The sequence below is a fragment of the Leuciscus leuciscus genome (genome assembly GCF_965113295.1).
Source record: "Leuciscus leuciscus genome assembly, chromosome: 7".
In the NCBI taxonomy this organism is placed as follows: domain Eukaryota; kingdom Metazoa; phylum Chordata; class Actinopteri; order Cypriniformes; family Leuciscidae; genus Leuciscus; species Leuciscus leuciscus.
Genome location: NC_138731.1, coordinates 10,619,698 through 10,643,245, shown reverse-complemented (window position 1 = coordinate 10,643,245; position 23,548 = coordinate 10,619,698). Strand labels below are relative to the sequence as shown.

The window sequence follows — 23,548 nt, the reverse complement described above, 5'->3', positions numbered from 1 at the left end:
GCAAGCACTGATACCTAAATACTGTAGCTATACAAGTTTCTATGTTAAACTACACTTTATTTACAGTTTTTCTCCATTGGTTTGGCTAATTTCTTGAAACAGAAATGACATTCTCAAAACAACATGGACAAACCTCCAAACCACTTGGCAATTGTTCTGTTCTGTTCTGTTTGTTTATTTATATAGCACTGTTAAAACACAACCAAGGTTGAACCAAAGTGCTTTACATACAGATTCCAATAAGGAATAAAAATAACGACATACCTAGACCAGTCAATAAATAACATATAGAATGTCACATCTACTCATTATAGGCTAACGACATCAGATGTGATTTACACAAATGCTTAAAAATCGACAGCGATTTTGCAGACCTGATAGATAGCGGCAGCTTATTCCACTGTCTCGGCCCTGTTACCGCAAACGCCCGATCACCCTTATGAAGGCGTTTTGTTCTAGGCACTATCAGTAGTTCCTGATTCTCTGAGCGTAGTGTTCTGGAGGGGGTATACAAAGTTAAAAGATTCACCAAATATGGTGGGGCCTGGTTATTTAGCGATTTATATACAAACAGTAAAATTTTGTATCTTATTCTGTACTGTACTGGAAGCCAATTTAGAGACTCCAGTGCAGGTGTGATCGACTCATATTTCTTTATCCTCATTAAAAGCCTCCCCGCCGCATTTTGGACCGATTGCAGTCGAGACAGAGATGCGGCGGTGATGCCACAATACAGCGAATTACAAAAGTCGAGCCTTGAAAAGATAAAAGTGTGGATAACTCTTTCAAAGTCTTTATTTGATAGAAATGGTTTGGTTTTAGCTAGTAGACGCAGATTGTAAAAACAAGCCCGGACCACAGAATTTATTTGCTTGTCCATTTTTAGGTTATTGTCAATTAAAAAGCCTAAATCTCTGACTGTAGATTTCGTGTAAGATGCTAGAGGACTTGAATCTAATATAATTTCTGCGGATTTATTTTGATGGCCAAATACACAACAGTTCTGTTGTTCACAACAGAATTGAATTTCTCATTCATTTAATAAAATTGCAAATGTCTAAGTACATGTCTCAATGTCTCAGTACATCTTTGCAAATGATTCAGTACAGGTAGCCTATATTTAGCACAATTCCCAAGTGAATAGATCTTGTTGATCTAAACTGATTGTTGATTCTCAGTCTAATGGTTGTTCGCTCCAAAACGTGTCAGCGTCATTTCATTGTATAAGTCATTACATGCACAATAGTCTGTTCAGTTGTCAAAATTAGTCAAGAACATAATACCATGAATATCATATATATATATATATATATATACACCATATAATATTATTGGCCACCGGGCCACGGTGGATGTCCCAGGCCAGCGAGGGGGCAATATAACTATGTGTGCTGCCATATCTGAGAATGGTGTGGCCACTCACATCCCCAGTCTTGGCCCATATAATACACAGAAGCTCCTCATCTTCTTGGACTGCCTTCATTTTGATTTGATCCCTGAAAATGAGAGAGGTCTCGTAGGGCCTCACCTACCACAATATGTCATTGTATGGGACAATGTGAATTTCCACCGTGGCCCGCTCATCAGGGCCTGGTTCACTACTCATCCAAGGATGGTCAAGGTGTTCCTACCACCTTACTCTCCTTTCCTCAATCCTATTGAGGAGTATTTCTCTGCTTGGAGGTGGAGAGTGTATGAGCATCGGGCTCAAGATCAGAGGTCCCTGCTCCAGGCAATGGACGCTGCGTGTGAGGATCTTACAGGAGATCAGTGTAGGGGATGGTTGCGACATGCACGCCGTTTCTTCCCTCGTTGCATCGCAAGGGAGAATATACGCTGTGATGTGGACGAGAATCTGTGGCCAGACAGACAGCAGCGTGTGGATGGCCAGGAGGGTGAGGAGGACGGTGGCCAGGAGAGGGAGGGTGAGGACAGCGACCACTGAAGAACTGTTAGTTGTGAAACGTTATTTACAGCACTGTAGGCTGCATATCATTTTTTGTTTGTGTGTTTATATTACAGTATATTATGCTGTAAACATTTTCTTTTTACTCTGATGTATGGAAGTTATTTTATGTGTGTGAATGATAATGGTTACAATTTCCTTGGCAGTATGAGTGCAGTGTGTGATGTCAAACCTTGGAGGCTACTCTTACCCTAAAATCCTATTTCTTTTTTTCAGTTTTATACACAATTGTATTCTGTTAGCTAGACAAAAAACAGTACAGTAACCATTGTCAATGAAGGACTGGGCTAAGACTGAAAGGTGGACATGAGGGATATTTCAATGGTCCTCTGCCATAGTGACAAAACATCTAAACATTTTGACTTGCAGTGCTTACACAATGCCAAAGGGACGAAGCATTTTGGGGGCACTGACTGTTTAAATGAGAAGGAAATTTAGTTTTGAAGCATGAATGAACAGTTTTGGGAGAGATATGAGCTTTTTCAAGTGAGCTATAGTGTTGTGCTGAACTGTAAGACTGTTTTGCAAAATGATCTTAGAGTTTTGAGAATGTAATTTCTGTTTCAAGAAATGAGCCAAACCAATGGTACTGTAAAAAAAAAAAAAAAATAAAAAAATATATATATGACTTTAATGGTACTTTTTTTAAAGGTTTAAGTCCAGAAGAAGAACAAGAGGTCACAGAAGGTAATGAAGCAGAAAGGCAGGACTTGAAAGAGACTGTAGAAGATGAAGAGGACATTATACTGGAAAACAATGTCGAAATGGAAAGACTGGAGGATGAAGAGCAGATCGAAGAACAACAGATAGAAAGTGGGGAGGAAGAACCAGAGAGGCCTGTTGAGGAACAGAGATTCAAAAGTCCAGAAAAAGAGCAAGAGGACACAGAGGGTGATAGGACAGAGAGTCAGGACTTAAAAGAGGCTGTAGAAGATGAAGACATTTAATCAGAGAAAAATGTAAAAGTGAGGATGAAGGAAAGATCGGAGGATAAAGAACAAATTGAAGAGCAAGAGACAGAAAGTGGAGGCGGAGAACCAGTGAGACCTGTTGAGGAAGGAGACATGAAAGTGAAAGAAAAGACTAAACAGGCAAAGGAGATGAAGAAACAGGTAAAGAAAAGAATGATCAGTGCACTTAAGATGAAGGAAATGGAAGAGAGAAGAGAGATAGAGGGAGTCGTATTAAAACCAGAATGGTGAGTAGAAGAAGATGGGCTGAAGCAAAGACTCACTTCTATTACTCATTAATAATGCCCAACATGGCAAATTAATCCAACCTTCTATATAAAAGAGCAAAGTGTTGATTAGAAAAGTGAACACGTCATCCCAGCTGCCGTTAGAAGCTCCGGTGGCTCTAGAAATAGACAGTATTCTGAGATTCGTGTGTATGACGCTCATGCCCATTGGCTGCTCCAGTCTGAAAAGTTTTTTGTTTTTCTTTATACTGTAGGGGAAACATTTTATGAGACTGTAGTTGTCAAATTTTATTGGTGATTTCAAATCTGAAATGTAATCTTAAATGTAATAATTTAACAGTTTTGGAGAATTGGATGTTTCCCCATTCAGAGAGATAGGAGCTGACCAAAATCCCTCTGGCTCTCCCTTCATGTCAGTGTCTGGACACAGCTTTGAATGCCATTTGAAAGACATTTATTAGGCTAATAGTTTGATGATCCAGACACAACTTTATTTAGTTTTTCTCAGTATATGGAGTGGACATTAATGAATGATTGGGAATACAGATTTCACTTCTCTTTAAATAAAGCTTATTATCTGCCTGTTATTCAGTTCCAACACTTATAGATGCTTTTGTATTTCCATCTCCAGCCTGCAGGAGTATCGCCAAGGACTTCAACAGGGGGATTCACAGCCAATGATTGATGATGCATTTCAGCAGCGACCATTGCAAGTTCAAGTTTACAATGCTTCTTCATGCTTCGATCATCCATGACCTTATCATTGGCTGCTGTCTACCTATATCAATCGTGGAAAATGAACATTTCAGACATTTTTTACACACCATGGATGAAAGATACACCCCAATCTCCAGAACAACAATAACCAGCAAACAGATACCTCAACTAGTGATGAGAGTGAAAGAGTGCATCAAGTCCAGTCTGGTAGATCAGAAATCAATCTCTGTAACTGCTGATATATGGTCAGATCTTACCTGGGAGTCACAGCTCATGTTCTCAACTCTTCAGCCAGTGGGTACACTCTGAACGCCTACCTGCTGGACTGCAGGAGATTCAAAGGGCGTCACAGCTCTGAAAACATTTCAGCTGCATTTGATGAAATACTAGATGACTACAATATCAGTGATAAGGTAGATTTTATCATCACTGATAATGCAGCTAACACCAAGAAGGCTTTTAAAGTCATTATGGCAGACCACTCAGATGACAGTGAGGATGAGGAGGACATGGTTGGGGAACAGTTAGATACAGACTTTCTTCTTGGTTCCCGTCAACGGCTATCCTGCTTTGTCCACAGTCTTCAACTGGTTATCGGGGATGGGATGAAAGAAGTAAAAGTGATGTCTCGGGCAATCTCAAAAATACCTTTATTCGCGTGATGCTGCACAGACGCACGCCAGTAGGTGTCAGTATAAGTGAGTGTAACACTGGCCCTACATTTTTTGTGTGTTCACATTCCTAATGGCATAAAAGTTTCGTTCCGATGAAGCTGTGATTTAAAAAAATTCAAAACAGATTTTTTTTTTAATCACAATTCATTGGTGTGTGTGTGTATAAGTGTGTTTGTTTGTGTGTGTGTGTGTCTGTTTTGCGCTCTTGATGTTTAAGAGTGTCACTCCTTCATTGCTGAGCACTTCTTTTCTGCGTCATGGCCGATTTGAAGATTGTACACACAAAAATTCTCAGAAACTTTTTGTCAATTTTTTTACGACCACTTAGCATGCTCGGATCATGACCTCAGATTTTTCTCACATATCTAATGCCATAAAAGTCACCAAGTTTCGTAACATTCTGATGAAGCTGTGATTTTTAAAAATTCAAAACAGAATATTTTCCGGTCAGAAATGACGAAGAGCACCTGAAGGGTTAACCCTCTGGGCTTCTTCGTTTAGGGGTCCGGGTCACACTTGGCTTCTTCCCGGTCTAAAGTGACCAAAGCCTTAAAATTTTACTCTTTTCCTCCCAGGAAAACCAATGTAATATATTTTTGTTCAATAATATTTTTTCAATTATATTATAATATAATCAATAATTATTTAGAATTTTTAAAGGTTTTTATGTTACTTTGCATTAATTACAAAAATTGTATGAGCTTTTTTTCCCTTTAGAACATATATATATATAAAAATAAAAAAAATTTATAAATGCAACATTTCACACTAAAATAGAGTGCAGGCCTATAAAAAATAAATGTTCAAGTGAGAAAAGCGCCATCCAGTGGCTTTAAAAAATATAAATGTGTGTAATGTCCTGTAAGCGCCTGTAGGCTATACTACAGCTCCCTATATAAATACATAGAGAGGCTTTTTGATTCCCATTGTTTTTTTAGACATGATTTCTCTATCTCGTTTTTTTATTTAGATATATATTTAGATATTCTAAAAGACTACTTTTTGATTTTTTTTTAGATAAGTATCAGGTTTTGCATTATGGTTACAATCAAACAATAACATTTGGTTAGAAAGGGAACAATGCAAACATTTTTGTTACTCAGTATTTGATAATTAAAAAATCTAACAAAATAAGGGATGGATAGTGATCATTCAAAACACTTTATACAGACATTTTGCAATTAATTGGTATTTTTTTCATTTTATTTCTATAAATGGTAATTAAAAACTTCAGAAGGGAAATCAGCAATTATGATCTAACAGCAAAAACATAATAAAATAACAACAGCAAACAATCATTATAAAACTGTAGGTTAAAGAAGAGGAATACAAATGTAATAATAATAATAAATATAATTTTAACTATATACATACGAACTGTAATTATTTAATTTATTGTTGCATATGCAACAGATATCAGGAACTCATATTATGCTAAAATAAGAGCAAACAATAATTATCAAACAGTAAATTGATCAGTAAATTGAAGAAAAAGAAGAATAAAAATCGAAATACCCATAAATAAATATAATTGTAACTATTTACATTCAAACTGTAGCCTAATTATTTTACACATTGCTTCAGATGCAACAGATAGTAACATAAAGGGGTACACCAGCGCTTCCCCCAGCTCCTCCAGAAAAAGCCTCCTTCGGTAGCTTTTGGCCTGTCCCCAGGTGGGATTGATCTCCCTCCACAGAACGAAAGAATTGTAGGCCGAGACATCAATAATGTTGAAGAAGATAGCCATGGGCCAGCGAGCTGTCTTCCGTCCACATGTGTATGTTGCAACAATCTGTAATATTACACGAACATGCACAATATTTTAGTAAATGTTTGCTCATCTATTTGATAATGCCTCTGTCCTCATAAACCCAAATGTCCCCATAATGCGGTGCGTAATCAGGTCAAAAGTCCTCTGGTGCGTCCCAATTCGCATACTATCCGTCCTAAATAGTATTCGAAAATAGAATTAGTACGTCCCAAACCGTAGTATGTTGAAATGAGTGTTCCAAAGATAGCCGGATGGTCTACTATTTCCGGTCAGAATCCGAAGTGCAGATCGATGCGCACGGCTAATATTACCCACAACCCATCGCGCGTTGGACGAGGATTCGGTTAGAACTACAAACACGAGTGAAAAGTGTTAAAAACTACAGACATGGAGGACGCGCGAGTCCGGCGGTTATGTAGAGAGGTTTAGATAAAGGGGTTGAGTGATTAAAGATCAGTATCTAACATGACGAAAATGTATTTTTTCAATGTTGTCCACATTATATTGCATCTGCAGCGGCATTGTGAACTTTTGTAAAGATATGTTTAGCCATTAACTTTTAAATGCATCATTATATTCAAATTGCAAACACACGAGGAGAGTCTCCACATGAAAGACCCACGACTGGCAGATCAACGTGCAACTACATTTCTCTCCGAAACGATAAGAAATTAAATTAGATTGAATGGAGGATTTTAACTGTGACAAGATGATTGACAGGGCAGTTTACGGTGACAGGACGCACGCGACACAGATCTGTCCGTTAAAGATGACGAAGTAGTATGTCCCAAAGCTTGCCTACTCTTTTCTACACACTCAAAAGTATGCACTTTTTCTTCACAAAAAGAGTACATACTTATAGGGCGGAGTATAAGTAGGCGAATTGGGACAGGGAGGTTGCCGCTTGGTTTTTGACTTTAACATGCTATATAAATATATCTGTGGGGTATTTTGAGCTAAAACGTCACATACACACTCTGGGGACATCAGAGACTTATTTTACATCTTGTGAAAAGGCCATTATACCACGCCTTTAAGCTGTTTTCCTCATGGGGACCAAAAAATGGTTCTAGAAGGAAAAGGATTTCCGATACTGTCAACTTTGTAGGGATATTTTGTTGAAACTAAATATAAAAAAAGTGTATAAAATATAAAAGTGAAACTCCTCCAATGCCAATATGTGTGTGGGCACGAGTAGCCAGTTGTGTAACTCTTATTTTTATTACAGTAATATGATTCTTATTATTGCGGTACCATGACTTGAATAACTGCACTAATGACTTGAAAGATAATAGTTAATTATGTGATATAATAGTGTTGTCCAGTTATGTCCTCTTCAGTGTCTGTTTAGCACCAAAAACACTCATATTTCAGAGTCCTTTCCTGATTTCTTCTCCTCTGTTCCATCATTACACCAGTAGATGGCGATGAGTGAGTGAGTGAGTCAATATATCACAAGGATGGACAAATAAACCATCATAAATGTTTAACAAATGTCACAATATACATAAATGTCAGACATGTAAACAGTGTGAAAGATGTGCCATTTTTCTGCCTGTGATATTGTTTTCATTTAATTTGTATCTATTTTGTCTATTATTGTTTGTTACTGTTTTGTATTTGTTATTGTTGCAAAATAATAAATCCATATTAATAATAAAAAAAATACATCCAAATTAATAAAGGATCCCAAAACAAGTCACAACGAAAAAGCCCATTTACGATTTTCTTTAACATTTATTACAAATATACATGCAACATTTCCAATTCAAGAGATACAAATGTGAAATAAAATATAAACACGTTAAACAAAATAAACACATTCTTGCTCAGACGTGGACAGGCTCTGAGTTTCTGTCAGGTTGGTGTTGGACTTCTGGCTTCGGGTCAAGTCTCCAGCTCAGAGCTCTCAGCAAGTGTGTTATTTCCTATCCAAAACAAAGAGTATAAGAACAAGTCAACTCATGAATGTTTTTTTAGAGCTAGAACAGAATTGAATTCTGTTTGGTTTACGGATTCTGTTATTTTCCTGTTTACTACAGGGATGCGGCTTTAAAACAATCTGTATAGTATCAAGCGCTATATAAATGAAGGTGATTTGACTATAACAAGAACATTACAATGAACACAAATTTGAAAATCTCTAAGACAAAAGATAATAATCCTACTCTGCCTGTTACACTTCCACACACCTGAAACTGATCGAGTGAATCTCCTCAGCTTCTCCAATCTAGTGTAGATCACGATCAAACCACTGATGTTGTAACATCTGCTCTAAGCTGGGGCGTTTTGTTGGATCCCGGGATAGACACTGTCCAATTAGATCCCTGCAGTCTGTACACATTTTAATAAGGAGAGAGCTGGTTAGTCATGACCATGTGACCTGGCATTTTCGCTATACGTTGAGCTATATATAAAAATTCTGACACACTTCAACCGTTAAACTTTCTATACAAATCGTTTGCTTTATGTGTGTGTTTATCAATGTTCTCATCATTATTCACTCACATTTGGATAAGTTGCGGTTCTCAAATGTTACTTTGGCTTGTGTGATTTCCGTTCTATTAAGAAAAGGAAGACATGCGTTCGACACCTCGTACATCAACACTCCTAGAGACCAGACATTTGCAGGGACGGCGTGGAATCGAGGTTCTGTCAAGACTTCAGGTGGGCAGTAATCCGGAACTCCTGTAAGAAACATATTTGCACATCGTTGAGCTTTTTTTTTTTAAGCATCATCAAATAATTAGTAAGTCACTAGCTTCAGGTTTCCACACTCCCAAAATGCTCACCCCTGTATATGTTGCTCTCGTAGCCTTCACTACTAAATAGCTGACCGCAGCCAAAGTCTATCAGCTTGAGTTCTAGCGTGTCTTTCTTCAACAGGAAATTCTGTGAATGAATGTCACTATGGAAAACACCATGATGGATGCAGTGTTGCACTGCTTGCACAGCCTGTCTCATGACGACCTGTGAGAACCTGTCATTCCAAGGATCACGAGTGATTGAGTCCAGCAATCTCTCGCAGGGCTCCGGATACTCCATAACCAGAGTGAATCCTCTAGGCTCTTCAAACCACTGGTACAGTTGTATGACGAAGGGGCTTATGGATTCTCGCCTCATCATCATCAGCAGCGCCACTTCTGTAACGAGAGGTTCGGGATTCCCAGGCTAGAGAGAAGAAGCAGACAGAAGGTTAGCTGGGTAAAAATCTGAAGAAAACATCATTTTGAAATGTACTTTTCTTTGATCTTTTTAGATGCGTTCAAAAGAGCCTTTTCAGCTCAAAGTTATTTGGTGCCTCTAGGCTTATTTGTTGATCACATTTATACCTAATGCTTCCTACGGGTGTATTAACTACAGTAATCTGCACTTAAACAACTCCATACACATTCAGGTTTTGGCCAACTTACAATATTAAGATAAAGATCGTTGTCAATCTTGCGTATCCGCTTGATGGCAACCTGCACACACAAAAAAAACATCTTATTAAACCATCTGTAAATTGTTTTAAATGTGTTTTGATGCATGCAAGAGCAAAATGTTTGTACAATTCAGTAAGATTTACCTTTTTGCCATCAAATTTGCGTGTTCCCAGGAACACCTTGCCATATCCTCCGGATCCAATCATCTTTTCCACGTTATAGAAAGAGTCAAAGGACTCTGAAAAACAAACAGAAAAATGTGAGACAATTATTAGCTTGCTAGATCCATTGTTTTATTTTTATTTGTATTGTTTTAACTTGACTCAGTTATGCATGAAATAGCAAAATCTCTATCTGTAGACTTTACACTGCCCGGCCTTATTTCAGTCTCACCTGTTGAGCTCTTGTTCACTGGAGAAGCCTCCAAGGCACCCTGAGCAGTTCGGCCAGTTGATGTCTCTGTTGGCAGCAAGAAACCCTTCGAGGCTGTCGGACCTGGACAAACCCTGTTGGTTTGGGCTCTCCGATCCATCGCCACTCCACCTCCACTCGGAGCAGTACGAGCCTCAGCTGCTCAGACTCAGCGACTCTCTACACATCCTCTCGACATGGGTCTCAGGGCGGGGTGAGGACCAGGGTGAGGACCAAGCTGAGGATGACGTGAAGCACGGAGAAGAATCTCTGGAAGCAGTTCTCCAGGATCTGGAGCGGCCTGCGGATGGAACATTTCAGACATCAAAAACTGTTTTTGTTTTATTTATTTTTTATAATATTAATTATCAATGTCAGTGGTCACATCAAATAGTTACTTTGGTTTCACTTTATTTTGATCCCTTTAAGACATTCTACATGTCTTAAATGTCTACTAACTCTCATTAATAGAGTATTAGTAGGGTTAGAATAAGTTGACATGTAGTTGAAAAGTTACTTATAGTCAGTAGATATAGTAGTTGCTAGATCCATTGTTTTATTTTTAAAAATGTCAGCAAAGGTCGAGAAAATAATATTATAATGGGGGAAATAATTGTAATATTCTGTAAAAACAAGCCTTATTTTGAGTGGAAAACAAGATAATACTGTTTAAAATAATGATTTACCATTATTTGTCTTGACGCTGGAGTGATCTGGAGAGGGTGATGATGGTTCAGGAACAGGATCAGCTGGAGGAATAAAAGGCTCCACAACATTCCTGGAACAGCAGCAGAAAACAGCCTTAAAAGCCTTCCAGAACCTGAGGAAACAATCAGGCCTCTTCCAACGTCCTGGTGAAATGAAGAAAAAACGAATGAAAACAACTATTAGACCCATTTGTAGTTGCAAAGTTACTTATAGTCGACAGAATGTTCAAAAGGGACCATCAAAATAAAGTGTTACCGTTACTTTAGTTGACAAATCAGACATTGAAAATAGAAATACAAACTAAGCCATTAGGCCTACTTCTTTATTAAAAGCCTATTCTGACCTCTGCGAGTGTGTTTAGATGAAGTGGACGGACGTCCATCATCTGAGTTCTCCTTCGCCTTCGTCCCGTGAGCCTGACCTGTGGACACAGAAACAGAAAACTCAGATATCCAGGAAGATCCTGACTCTGTGTCTGGGTCGGGTCTGGCAGAGGTGGACAGTAACAAAGCACATTTATTTGAGTACTGTACTTAAGTACACTTTTTGAGCATCTGTACTTTACTTGAGTATTATTTTTTCTGGAAACATTTTACTTTAACTTCACTACACTTGAAAGTATCGTACTTTTTACTCCACTACATTTCTGTCAAGGTCCTTCAGTAGAAAGTAGTTGGATTCTGACATCAATCTGATTTTCATTTTCAACGTTGGGTTTGGTGTCATTGTAAGTTGTCTAAATGTCATTGTTTTGGAGCACACTAGCTTATAACAGTGGCTGACATATTCATACTAAAAGCCAAAAAACTTTAAATAGGGCACTATTTGAGGGAACAGCCCGAAACTGGGTGTCCGAAACTATTGTGGACGTTATTGAGAGCACTTATTCAATCTCTCATTCAATCCCACTACAGGAACTGTGTTCTAGAAATACATTTCATATTGATATGAGGGCAGGCAGGCATAGATTCAGAGGCATAAGGTACTGTAAGTATTACAAACAACAATAATAAAACAATGCATTGACATTTACTTTTTACTTTTGATACTTAAGTACTTTTAAAAACAAGTACTTCTGTACTTTTACTTGAGTAAAAATCAGTCTTTTCAACTTTTACTTGTAACTGAGTAATATTACTTTCACTAAAGTAAGGAAATTGTGTAACTTACTTTGTCCATCCCGGGGCAGCGGATCCTGATCATCACGGTCATCAGAATCGGGTCTCCAAACCTCCTGACCACCAGCCGTCTGAGGGAAAGCAGCTCTCCTGGATCTGGAGTGATCTTAGGATGGATATTTCACATATCACATAGTTATATTTTAATAATAATAATCAGTAATCAATGTCTGTGGTCAATTACAAATTTTTACTTCAGTTAAGTTACTCAAATTCAAAACTTTATTTCGCATGCAAGGAATCAGATAAATGTGATCAAATGGGTTCTTCAAATTAATGTAGTCAGTCATTTTACAACATCATACCATAAACCATAAATGAACAATTAAAGCACTCACCTCCTTCGCCCATCATGCGAGCCATCGATATCCTCCTCCAAACTGCAATACAATCAACACAACACAACACAACACAACACAATAAAATAGAAATCTCCTCAGAAATAAAAAATTTCACCCCTGAAAAAAATATTAAACAAACAAATACAAATATTCTCCGAAATTATATAACGCTTTCAAAAATGTAACTCTATATAAAGGATATATCCCCCGATGTCCTTCTAGAATAAAAGTCTCCTCAGAAATCCAGAAAATAGCTTTGAAAGATCCAAGTTTTGTGTCAGAAAAGTCTCAGCAAAAAGTCTGTTAATTCTCCTCGTCTCTCAACCAACAGACAGCGGTCGATCGTGAAGTGCGGATACATGCAGATTGCAGAATTCATAAAATGCGTCACTTAGCAACTAAAATTCGAATCACGCACGCGCACATCGACTCTGATTTATTAAAATTTTATGTTGACGTTTTCTTTAATATGATATTCATTCTTTCAGACCAGTTTTATTATTAAAACCCGTGGAAAATGCCACAAGGGAGAATAAATCGGACATCATATAAATTAATTAAATTGACCCTTTTCCGCATATATAACCATCAAGGCCAATCAGCTTTCAGTATCACTAATGCGTCATCCAACCGGTTAGTAGTAGTGGTGAAGAAATCCAAATTATTGTTGAATTCTCTATTAAAATTGTTCACAATTGCTACCCAGTTAACTATAAACTTACTAAATTTGCCCCCATTAAATATCAAACTAAAACGACAGATTGCATTGTGGGTTTAACCTGATGCAGCAAAAGATTTGTTGATTACAGTGAAACTTTTTTTTTCTTTGCTTACAAAAAAAAGTCTGATAATTATTAAAGCGTTGCAGTATTTCTTGACCAAAGTGCTTCTGTAATATTTAGTGTATCTATAGTGTATTAAAGGTATACATTTAATCACTTCTGTGTTTCCTGGAAATGGACCCTTCAACCTTTCCATTATTATCTCACCAGCTGAACTATAATGAGCATATATGTAATGAGCATATATAAAAACTATAATAACATATATACAATGTTATAAGACTGCAAATAATATTTTTACAAAACAGTTATTTCCTCCCACAATTTCTCTCATCTTAAATATACATTATAACTTTTTCTCACCCAATTGAATTTGATCAGAAGGGATTTATAAGCACTATTATTTGAAAAACTTCTCTGTTTTGTATTATTAAAAGCATTGTTTGACTATACAAGGGTAAATATTTGATCATTCTACTATGGTATTTACCAAATGTTCTTATGCATTAATGCAGTAGTGGCTCTTCACTTTATCTAGACTCAACTCACTGGGCCCATTTGGAGCAATCTGTGTCTATGTGCTAATATAATATACCTTGTACATCTAGCCTATAGTCTAGAGAGAATATGGTTGTTCATATCCATATATTTACTGAATAGACAAGTATATACAGTATATATATATTATACTGTACACACACAATGGGCTTACATTCAAAAATGACTATGTAAGACTACAAATGACTTCATATTTCCTGATTGCTAGTTTCCCCAGTGTTGCTGTGGGTTTCACCAGTGTCCTCCGCACATGCAGGTATAGTTAATCAGGAACTAGAGGCTATATTGTGTGTGTCATCTCTGTGACAGACTGGTCACCTGTTCAGGGGGATTTTCTACCTTTGGCCTGTGCTAGCTGGGATTAGCTCCAGCTCCTGGATATTTCAGGCATACAAATGTGGTGTTTTTTTAAAGGTCAAAAGATGTAATTGGACATAGTGAAAACACAAACCTTTATTTGTCCACTATAACAGAAACTGTGGTTCAAAAACAAACAAACAAACAAACAAAAGACTGTCTTCATGTACCGGTAATGTACTTAACATTGAGTGAGAGTAATTTGAACATGATCTTCAGGCTGCCGGGTGTGTGGCCATGTCCTCTTACTGGGAAAAAAGTAAAAACAACAATCAATAAATGAGAAATGTACAGAGGTGAATTAAGTTGCCATGTAGGTTTACTTATTCTTACCAGGATGGACAAGGCAACCAATGCACCAACCTCTTTACGTCCCTCTGAATTAGGTAAAAATAAAGAGCCAATTACAAAACAAATCATCATTACATTTCAATTTTTACATATCATTACATATCATTACTACATTTTTAAAGCATTTAACGTAACTCATCAAGAACTTTTAACAAAGCACCACGGAAAGCCTCCATCCTCATGTGTCATTACTGTGGTCCAGCAACACCCCCAGCACAGAGACAGAGACAGGGGAAGCTGCAGGTCGAGGGATGTACGTAACGAAAGGTGGCGTGCTGAAAGGTGAATGCTACTACAACAGAAACTAACCCCTAACCTTAACAGACAGCTTTCACCACCACTTAAAAAGACCTTTCTCCACAAGCAAAGCTCCAGCATATCCGCACTACAGCAGGTTTTGTCATCAAAGCATGAAATCTGAAATTTGAATTCCAATTCATCATTTAGGATTCTTATCATCTTAACCAAAACTGACCCATAAATGCCACTCAGACTGAAGAGCAACTTCAACAACTGCTGTTAACATATTCAGAAGCAATGGAAATATACACCTGAACTCTACATGTTATATAGTTAGATTATATGTTATATTCACTGTAGTAATGTACAGAATATTTTACATTAAAATATGAATTTACAATTCTTCACCTTATTAATCATTGTTTGTGTGTGTGTGATCTTCTAACCGTATGCTCTTTTGCACTGCCTGTACTCATACTGTAATCAGTAAGCAAATATGAATTCCATTCCAGATGTTTATTTTTTGCAATAAAGTACCCTAGACATTAGCATACACTGAATGTGGAGTTCTTAACATTACAACAGAGCTAAATATTTTTGGGATACTGATCCATTCATAGTTTGAGCAAAAACATAAATTAATGACTTTATAATTTTTTTGGGGTGATTTTCCTTTTATTGTGACAGGACAGTAGAGAGATGACAGGAAACGAGGTGGGAGAGAGACGCGGGATGGGATCGGGAAAGGTCCACGAGCCGGGACTCCGGGCCGCCCGAGCGCAAAGGCGCTACATGTCTGCACTGACCACGAGGCCATTGGCGCTGACATTTATTAAATTATTTAAATTAATGTTCTGTACATGAAAACGTCACCGGTATTATTAACACACAACATTAACAGATTGAAATACAGATTAATGCCAACCTTTCTCAGACGCGTCTTGGGTACAAATTCCACTGGAAATACGTCCAGAGACGCATGGAATGGACATTCTGTACAAATGTAAAATCTGGTTAGAAATGAATTAATTACTTAACTTGGACAGAGAATGTCTAAAAGTTAAAATGCAAAACAATTTTTAAACATCTAAAAATCTAAACAGCACTGAAACAAATATAAACATCAGTATTATGAGAACTTTCCAAATGGATGACAATGTGTAATAGACTAGCAAAGAGCTAACTGTATTGTATAACATTTTATACCTGTCTTTCTCTTTGCTGCCATGTTGACAGCTGACTTGCTGTGAAGTAAAACAAAACTTTTTTTAGCCTTAGTTCAAGTTCACATTGTTCCTTGCTCATTGTACTGGCTTTAGCCAAAGTCATTTCACTCAGTGGCCATCTTTGAAATGCCTCTTGGTAGGGCTGTAGTCAAGACCACCTTTGTCGAGTCCAAGACGAGTCCAAGACCAGGACTAGTCGAGTCCAAGTCAAGATCGAGTCCAAAGAGGTTCGAGTCCAAGTCAAGACCGAGTCCAAAGAGGTTCGAGTCCAAGTCAAGACCGAGTCCAAAGAGGTTCGAGTCCGAGTCAAGGCCGAGTCCAGGACAGGGAAAAAAAGTCTTATGCATGACATTATCAAGACAATCATTTTGGGTTATTATTTGTTGATCTAAAAGCAAAAACAGTGTCACAACACCCAGGATTTTTAAGTATAGACATTCCCCTTGATATCATATAATCTTCTTATCTAAAGAAAACAGAATGATGACATATGGTGATACCTCATAATAGCAGTGTTAGAACTGATATACAAACACCAACCCACTGTTACCACTGCTAGGTACTAGTACTGAGCATTTGAGCAACTAAATTACAATACAGCTTCACTGCAGATGTACACAGTAGTGTAGAAAAGAAGTGTCTTCATGTGCAGTGAAGCTATATTGTGGTTGGTATATATATGGTTGAGCACTTAGCCTTATAGAAAAAAAAAAAAAAAATTTCCTTTCCCTTTGAAACATCACTTATCAGGCTTATGCTACTCTGAATAATACCTGAACTTCGTATTTTGAGCACTTCCTGCGTTGTTGTTGCTTTTGCCTCTTTATGATGACTCGCTGAATTTAGTCCTAATTTGTAAGTCGCTTTGGATAAGGGCGTCTGCTAAATGACTAAATGTAAATGTAAATGTAAATATGGTTGGTTTATGCCTTCCCTGAAAAAAATATTGTATTGTATTATATTGTTATTTGGACATGGGTTAATAGGAAAGACATTGTATTTTCAGAAAACATTAAAGGTTTGGTTAAACAACAATGAACACAGTGTAATTTAACATATGTTCTTTTTATTTGAGGACAAACTGCAGAATTTTAAAATAAATTCATCAGGTGTTTAAGAAATTCATAAGAATAATTTTTCACAGTATAGACCTTATGCGCCAGAGAAACGAGGACGCCGCCATCTTTAGAATATTGTCTTTTAACTTCCGTTTTTGCGGTCGCTCTGTATATTTCTATGGCGCTGCTGTCCAGGAGTAATTAGCTTTTGAAGTGGATTTACTTAATGTAAAGTTAATGAAAGTTATCATGAGGATTGTAATGTTTAAAGCAGATGTCTTAACAAATGTCAGTAGACCGGGAAGATTTTAAAACGAGCCGTTCATCCATAAATACGCAATATCACTGTGAAAATACAGACCGGAAGTCAAAAGACAATGAGCGCAGCGCTGAAAAGGGGCGGGGCTACATAAGGTCTATACTTAACTGTACAAGCATTTGTACAACGGTGTATTCTTCAAAAGCTTTTTTAACATGAACTATAACAGGAAAAACAAATCTGAGTAAATTATCGACTCTTAGAGTGTAGCATTCTGTCTGCAGGTGAGGTAAGTACAACTATTCAGTTTTACAAAAGTGTTTTGTTACACTTGAGAAATATGAGGGAAGGAGAGCATTTCCGCTCCTAAACTGGCTCTATGGGGCCTCATAATGAGCCCTCCAGCACTGAACACTCTTTCAACTGGTGCTGAAGAAGCAGGTACAGAAAGCACGTTGACAGCTAGGGCATGCAAATGACGGTATTAGTCCTTGTTTTTCAACCAAAATACAAGGGCATCCTGCTCTGCCGGACAGCTCTGAATATCCTCCAGGTATGTATTTACCTCACTGTTGACACTTGGATGATATCCATGGGTGGAATTGTTCTTTTTGTGAGTTTTATATTTTGCCAGGAGCCGTGGACTCTTGGCGTTTGGGGGAGAATCCTGGGTTGGTTCTGTGGGTTCCTCACAGATGTCCAGGTCCACTTTCTTAGCCTGAGCGATCAAGCTGTCTGGAAAAAAAGAAAACCGAAGTAAATTTGACTCACTTCTTCTTCCACTTCAATAACCTTGCAAATACACTGTACTTTAAAGGGGGGATTTTGAAATAAATACCTGTTAGTGACTTCTGCAGTTCCTTCTTAGTATTTTGTATGGTGGTAGCACTGCCACTGGTTCTGACATCCATCTCAGCCCAGTTCATCCCGAACTGGGGGTCCAGCATCGCTCCCAGCATGTATATGTTGGTCAGTGGCCTAGAGAGTCTCTTTTCACTATCCATTTCTGTTAAATGAGAATGTAGCTCGAGGACAGTAGGGACAACCATGCTGATGTAACAATTTTGTCACCCTCAGTCAATTCAGTGGCCTCAGCGAACGGTCCAAGAATTTGTGTAAGTTCTCTACACTGGGCCCATTCACGTGAGCTGAGGACAACATTCTCAAAGTCCACTGAGCACATCTGAGTTAGTGCAGTATGATCTAATTCGATGACTGCTTGTATTTGTCTGAATTGCGAATTCCACCTCGTGACATTTGAGACTGGAATGCTTTTACCACTTCCAAAAACAGCCTCAAATCGTGCCACTGTGCAGCAGACTGGCAAGTTTGGCCATTTTTGAGATTGCCCGAGACATCACTTTTACTTCTTTCATCCCATCCCCGATAACCAGTTGAAGACTGTGGGCAAAGCAGGATAGCCGTTGACGGGAACCAAGAAGAAAGTCCGTATCTAACTGTTCCCCAACCATGTCCTCCTCATCCTCACTGTCATCTGAGTGGTCTGCCATAATGACTTTAAAAGCCTTCTTGGTGTTAGCTGCATTATCAGTGATGATAAAATCTACCTTATCACTGATATTGTAGTCATCTAGTATTTCATCAAATGCAGCTGAAATGTTTTCAGAGCTGTGACGCCTTTTGAATCTCCTGCAGTCCAGCAGGTAGGCGTTCAGAGTGTACCCACTGGCTGAAGAGATGAGAACATGAGCTGTGACTCCCAGGTAAGATCTGACCATATATCAGCAGTTACAGAGATTGATTTCTGATCTACCAGACTGGACTTGATGCACTCTTTCACTCTCATCACTAGTTGAGGTATCTGTTTGCTGGTTATTGTTGTTCTGGAGATTGGGGTGTATCTTTCATCCATGGTGTGTAAAAAATGTCTGAAATGTTCATTTTCCACGATTGATATAGGTAGACAGCAGCCAATGATAAGGTCATGGATGATCGAAGCATGAAGAAGCATTGTGAACTTGAACTTGCAATGGTCGCTGCTGAAATGCATCATCAATCATTGGCTGTGAATCCCCCAGTTGAAGTCCTTGGCGATACTCCTGCAGGCTGGAGATGGAAATACAAAAGCATCTATAAGTGTTGGAACTGAATAACAGGCAGATAATAAGCTTTATTTAAAGAGAAGTGAAATCTGTATTCCCAATCATTCATTAATGTCCACTCCATATACTGAGAAAAACTAAATAAAGTTGTGTCTGGATCGTCAAACTATTAGCCTAATAAATGTCTTTCAAATGGCATTCAAAGCTGTGTCCAGACACTGACATGAAGGGAGAGCCAGAGGGATTTTGGTCAGCTCCTATCTCTCTGAATGGGGAAACATCCAATTCTCCAAAACTGTTAAATTATTACATTTAAGATTAAATTTCAGATTTAAAATCACCAATAAAATTTGACAACTACAGTCTCATAAAATGTTTCCCTTCAGTATAAAGAAAAACAAAAAACTTAGTAAGGTGGTAGGAACACCTTGACCATCCTTGGATGAGTAGTGAACCAGGCCCTGATGAGCGCGCCACGGTGGAAATTCACATTGTCCCATACAATGACATATTGTGGTAGGTGAGGCCCTACGAGACCTCTCTCATTTTCAGGGATCAAATCAAAATGAAGGCAGTCCAAGAAGATGAGGAGCTTCTGTGTATTGTATGGGCCAAGACTGGGGATGTGAGTGGCCACACCATTCTCAGATATGGCAGCACACATAGTTATATTGCCCCCTCGCTGGCCTGGGACATCCACCGTGGCCCGCCAATAATATTATATGGTGTGTATATATATATATATATATATATATATATATATATATATATGATATTCATGGTATTATGTTCTTGACTAATTTTGACAACTGAACAGACTATTGTGCATGTAATGACTTATACAATGAAATGACGCTGACACGTTTTGGAGCGAACAACTATTAGACTGAGAATCAACAATCAGTTTAGATCAACAAGATCTATTCACTTGGGAATTGTGCTAAATGTAGGCTACCTGTACTTAATCATTTGCAAAGATGTACTGAGACATTGAGACATGTACTTAGACATTTGCAATTTTATTAAATGAATGAGAAATTCAATTCAGTTGTGAACAATTGCCAAGTGGTTTGGAGGTTTGTCCATGTTTTGAGAATGTCATTTCTGTTTCAAGAAATGAGCCAAACCAATGGAGAAAAACTGTAAATAAAGTGTAGTTTAACATAGAAACTTGTATAGCTACAGTATTTAGGTATCAGTGCTTGCAAATACAATTTACCCTGTAAAATATACTCACAGAGGATGAGCATTTTGTCCATCACCATATGTCCCTCAGGTGGGAACTCAAAGGGACACTGGACCTCCGTTGTCCACTTATGGGCCTTCGAACATTTCCCTAGTAGAAGAAGAGGAACATATCCCAGAGCTTTCAGCTTCTCCATCTAAAATATAAGAACGTCAAACAGTACAGCTTTTAAAAATGGTTCATAATAATTCTGAAAGAAACAGTTAAAAAATATGCTAAGCATCATGTGACTCCAAGCAAACATGTGTTTTTTCTTGCTTGAACACAAAAACAGATTATTATTTATATTATACCATAAGGAAGGCTATTCAGACTGTTTAATTTCAGAAAAACAAAACAAATCAAGGTTTCTGCTAAAGTTGAGTATGACAAGCTTTCTGCTTTCAATGAACATCAGTTCTCTTGGTAGCCATATTTGCAAAGCCTCCAAGCAACTTTTTTTTAGGTTATGCAAGGCTAACTGCTATTTACTTGAATGGGGAACTCCTGAAATCTCAAAACATATTGTAAAATTAGCAATAAAATCTGACACGAACTGTGTCATAAGATCAAATAGAGTTAAAACTGTAAATTTTGATTAGATTTAGTCATTGTGCATGTGCAGTAGTTCTCCTTTTACTGGGAACCAGAGCTTCTAATGGCAGCTGCAGTGATGTGTGACTTTACCAACAGCCTATTAGCTCTTTAATTTACAAGAGTTCTGTCCATTAGTGGCACATCAGTGGAAATAATATGAATTTCTTTTCTTTTTTTAACTGTCAGTTTACAGGAATTACAATTTATTCATGATCATGTAATGTATTGTTATGGAGTTGTATGTAAAACATCTTTTGTCTCAACAGAAAAAACTGAGACAAACTAAATCCAGAAGAACTGCGGGAACGTCTCCAAGATGCTTGAAGAAGAAACCTTCCTGCAAAGCTACAGTACTGTGAAAAGTAGCCCACTGGCACTTGGGTCCGTGTACTTTTTGATCATTTCATTTCCTGTTTGGAATGGAATAACGAGAAATGAAAACCAGCTCGTTTATTCGTTTTTTAGTTTAGTTTAAAAAACGAAAAATGAGATTTTGGCTCGATTTTTCATTTTTCGTTTGTGGTTTACAAATCGGTTTATGGGTTCAATATTTCATTTGCACACGTGGGCGGTGCTGAAACGCCCCTTTCATCTGATTGGTCATACTATATCAAAACGCTCCGCCTTCAGTAAGCTACGAGCTTTTCTTTCTGTAAAATAATGTCTGAAACCACCACTCACTGTTAACTACACACAATATTTGAAGCAGACTATGTTGCTGGTCACGTAATTCGTGCTGCTGCGACTTGCAAGTGTGACTCCATTAATGTGAGCCACAGTAAATGACAGATTATTTTAGCATGATGTATTTCCCATTGATAAATACAGTGCAAATAGTTAAAATATCTCTTTGGATAAAAGGGAAGTGGAAATAAAAATCAATAATAGGCTGAACTGTACCATGATATGTCCGTAACGTGCGTAGATGACCTACCCATAACTGTTACATTAGCTAAGTTTAACACAGTTTGTACAGTAGCTATAAAAGTAAAAAAAATTATGTCTAAAGTTGAAAACCCAACAACCCAATGGGAATATATCCTTGTTGTGTAAAACACAAGTACACATGTATTTTTTGGCTACATCTTAAAATATAGAGCTCATGACAAATAAAAGTTCCAGATGGACAAACATTAAATGCAAAAACCAGTGTGAATAACAGTATCTTAAAATAAACTAGAGAGTGGATATGGCCTATTTATGAATGAAATAAATTGTCATTTAAACTGATGCAAACATGCAGGGAAAGAGAGTAGAAAAGACTTATTATCCTGTCGCCCCCTCTAGTGGACAGCATTAAGTAGTACGGCCTTCATTGCTCAGATAAAGTCAATGGATTTTTTGGGAAAGTAAAGTCTGACCAGTTAGAAAAGATATAAGCGAGTCAGACCAGTCTGAAGGTCTGAGCTGAGATTGGTGAAGCATTAAAGTTCTAGGCGGAGTCAATTTCTCATACTAATAATAATAATAATAATGTTCAAATATGCTGGCTTTCTTAAGCCAACATAATAAAGAAAACTCAGAGAAACATCGACCAATTCAGTATGTAATAAAATTGTATTAGTTTTATAATAAAACTAATAACATTTTAAAGCTATGCCATGCTCTTCAATTTACATGATTTTAATTAATCCCAAACCTGGTAATTTTGTCAGTATTAATGTACGTTCAGTGATTCTAGCTACTCTCTTTTCTGTCTTTCTTTTCATGTGAACTGAGTAGGCTACACATGTTTATATTCATAAATATAAACTTTATTTCTATTAAATTTTCAAAATTATTTATAGCATGCTGCATACATGTGTCACACGTGTAACACGCCTGTCTGCCTTTTGATGTAAATTATGGCGGGTAGATCATGCCTTTTCTAAGTCTACCCTGAAGAAAGCGAAGGAGCAGTCTACCCTTCCGTCGCCGTCAGTCCGTGTCTATTTTTGAATGGGATTGATAGAGACGTCAGACGACAGACCGGCGGCGACGTCACGGCGGCGTCACAGTAGTAACGTATACCTTACGGCGACGTGGCGACGGCGTACGTGAGAAATGTATAAAAAATCATAACGTCTGAACCAGGCACGTCGCCTAATAAGACGCCTGATACACACGTCGTCCCAATATAATGTTATTTTTCCCATGTTGATAACGAAAAGTGAATAGCATGAGTAAGATTGGATTTGCAATAGGCTATAGGCTATAGCCTATCGGGAGACATGATTTTTGTTTTGTTTTGTAGGAAGCTTTTCTTTAAAGTGAATTTTTGTTTAATATTAAAGCCTATCTTAATTTTAAATTTGTCATCAAAAAAGAAGCGAATATTCCATAAACAGGCTCTAACTTGTTGGTCTTTCTACAGCAGTGTTTTTAAATAAATGGTCTATCTTTTCTAGACAGAAAAGTTAACAACAAAGTAATAAAAAATATTTTATTTGCAAAATCTATC

The 23,548-nt window shown here is 37.6% G+C and overlaps 2 protein-coding genes across 2 annotated transcripts; both read right to left on the bottom strand.

Moving 5' to 3' along the window:
• Window positions 1–7,657: 7,657 nt before the first annotated feature.
• Window positions 7,658–10,286, bottom strand: LOC309502600 (serine/threonine-protein kinase pim-2-like; the record flags this gene model as incomplete). The annotated part of the gene is made up of 7 exons (XM_082175001.1): window positions 7,658–8,257; window positions 8,522–8,663; window positions 8,838–9,017; window positions 9,122–9,500; window positions 9,743–9,793; window positions 9,898–9,992; window positions 10,148–10,286. 6 exons carry the CDS (start codon window positions 10,284–10,286, stop codon window positions 8,560–8,562), a joined length of 948 nt encoding a protein of 315 aa, XP_082031127.1. The 3' UTR covers window positions 7,658–8,257; window positions 8,522–8,559.
• A 48-nt stretch (window positions 10,287–10,334) lies between these two features.
• On the bottom strand, window positions 10,335–12,642 carry LOC309502599 (uncharacterized protein; the record flags this gene model as incomplete). The annotated part of the gene is made up of 5 exons (XM_082175000.1): window positions 12,390–12,642; window positions 12,044–12,157; window positions 11,217–11,294; window positions 10,868–11,016; window positions 10,335–10,466 (listed from the first exon to the last, which is right to left on the bottom strand). The coding sequence occupies exons 1-5, from the start codon at window positions 12,412–12,414 to the stop codon at window positions 10,335–10,337; spliced, it is 498 nt and encodes a 165-aa protein (XP_082031126.1). The 5' UTR covers window positions 12,415–12,642.
• Window positions 12,643–23,548: the final 10,906 nt, after the last annotated feature.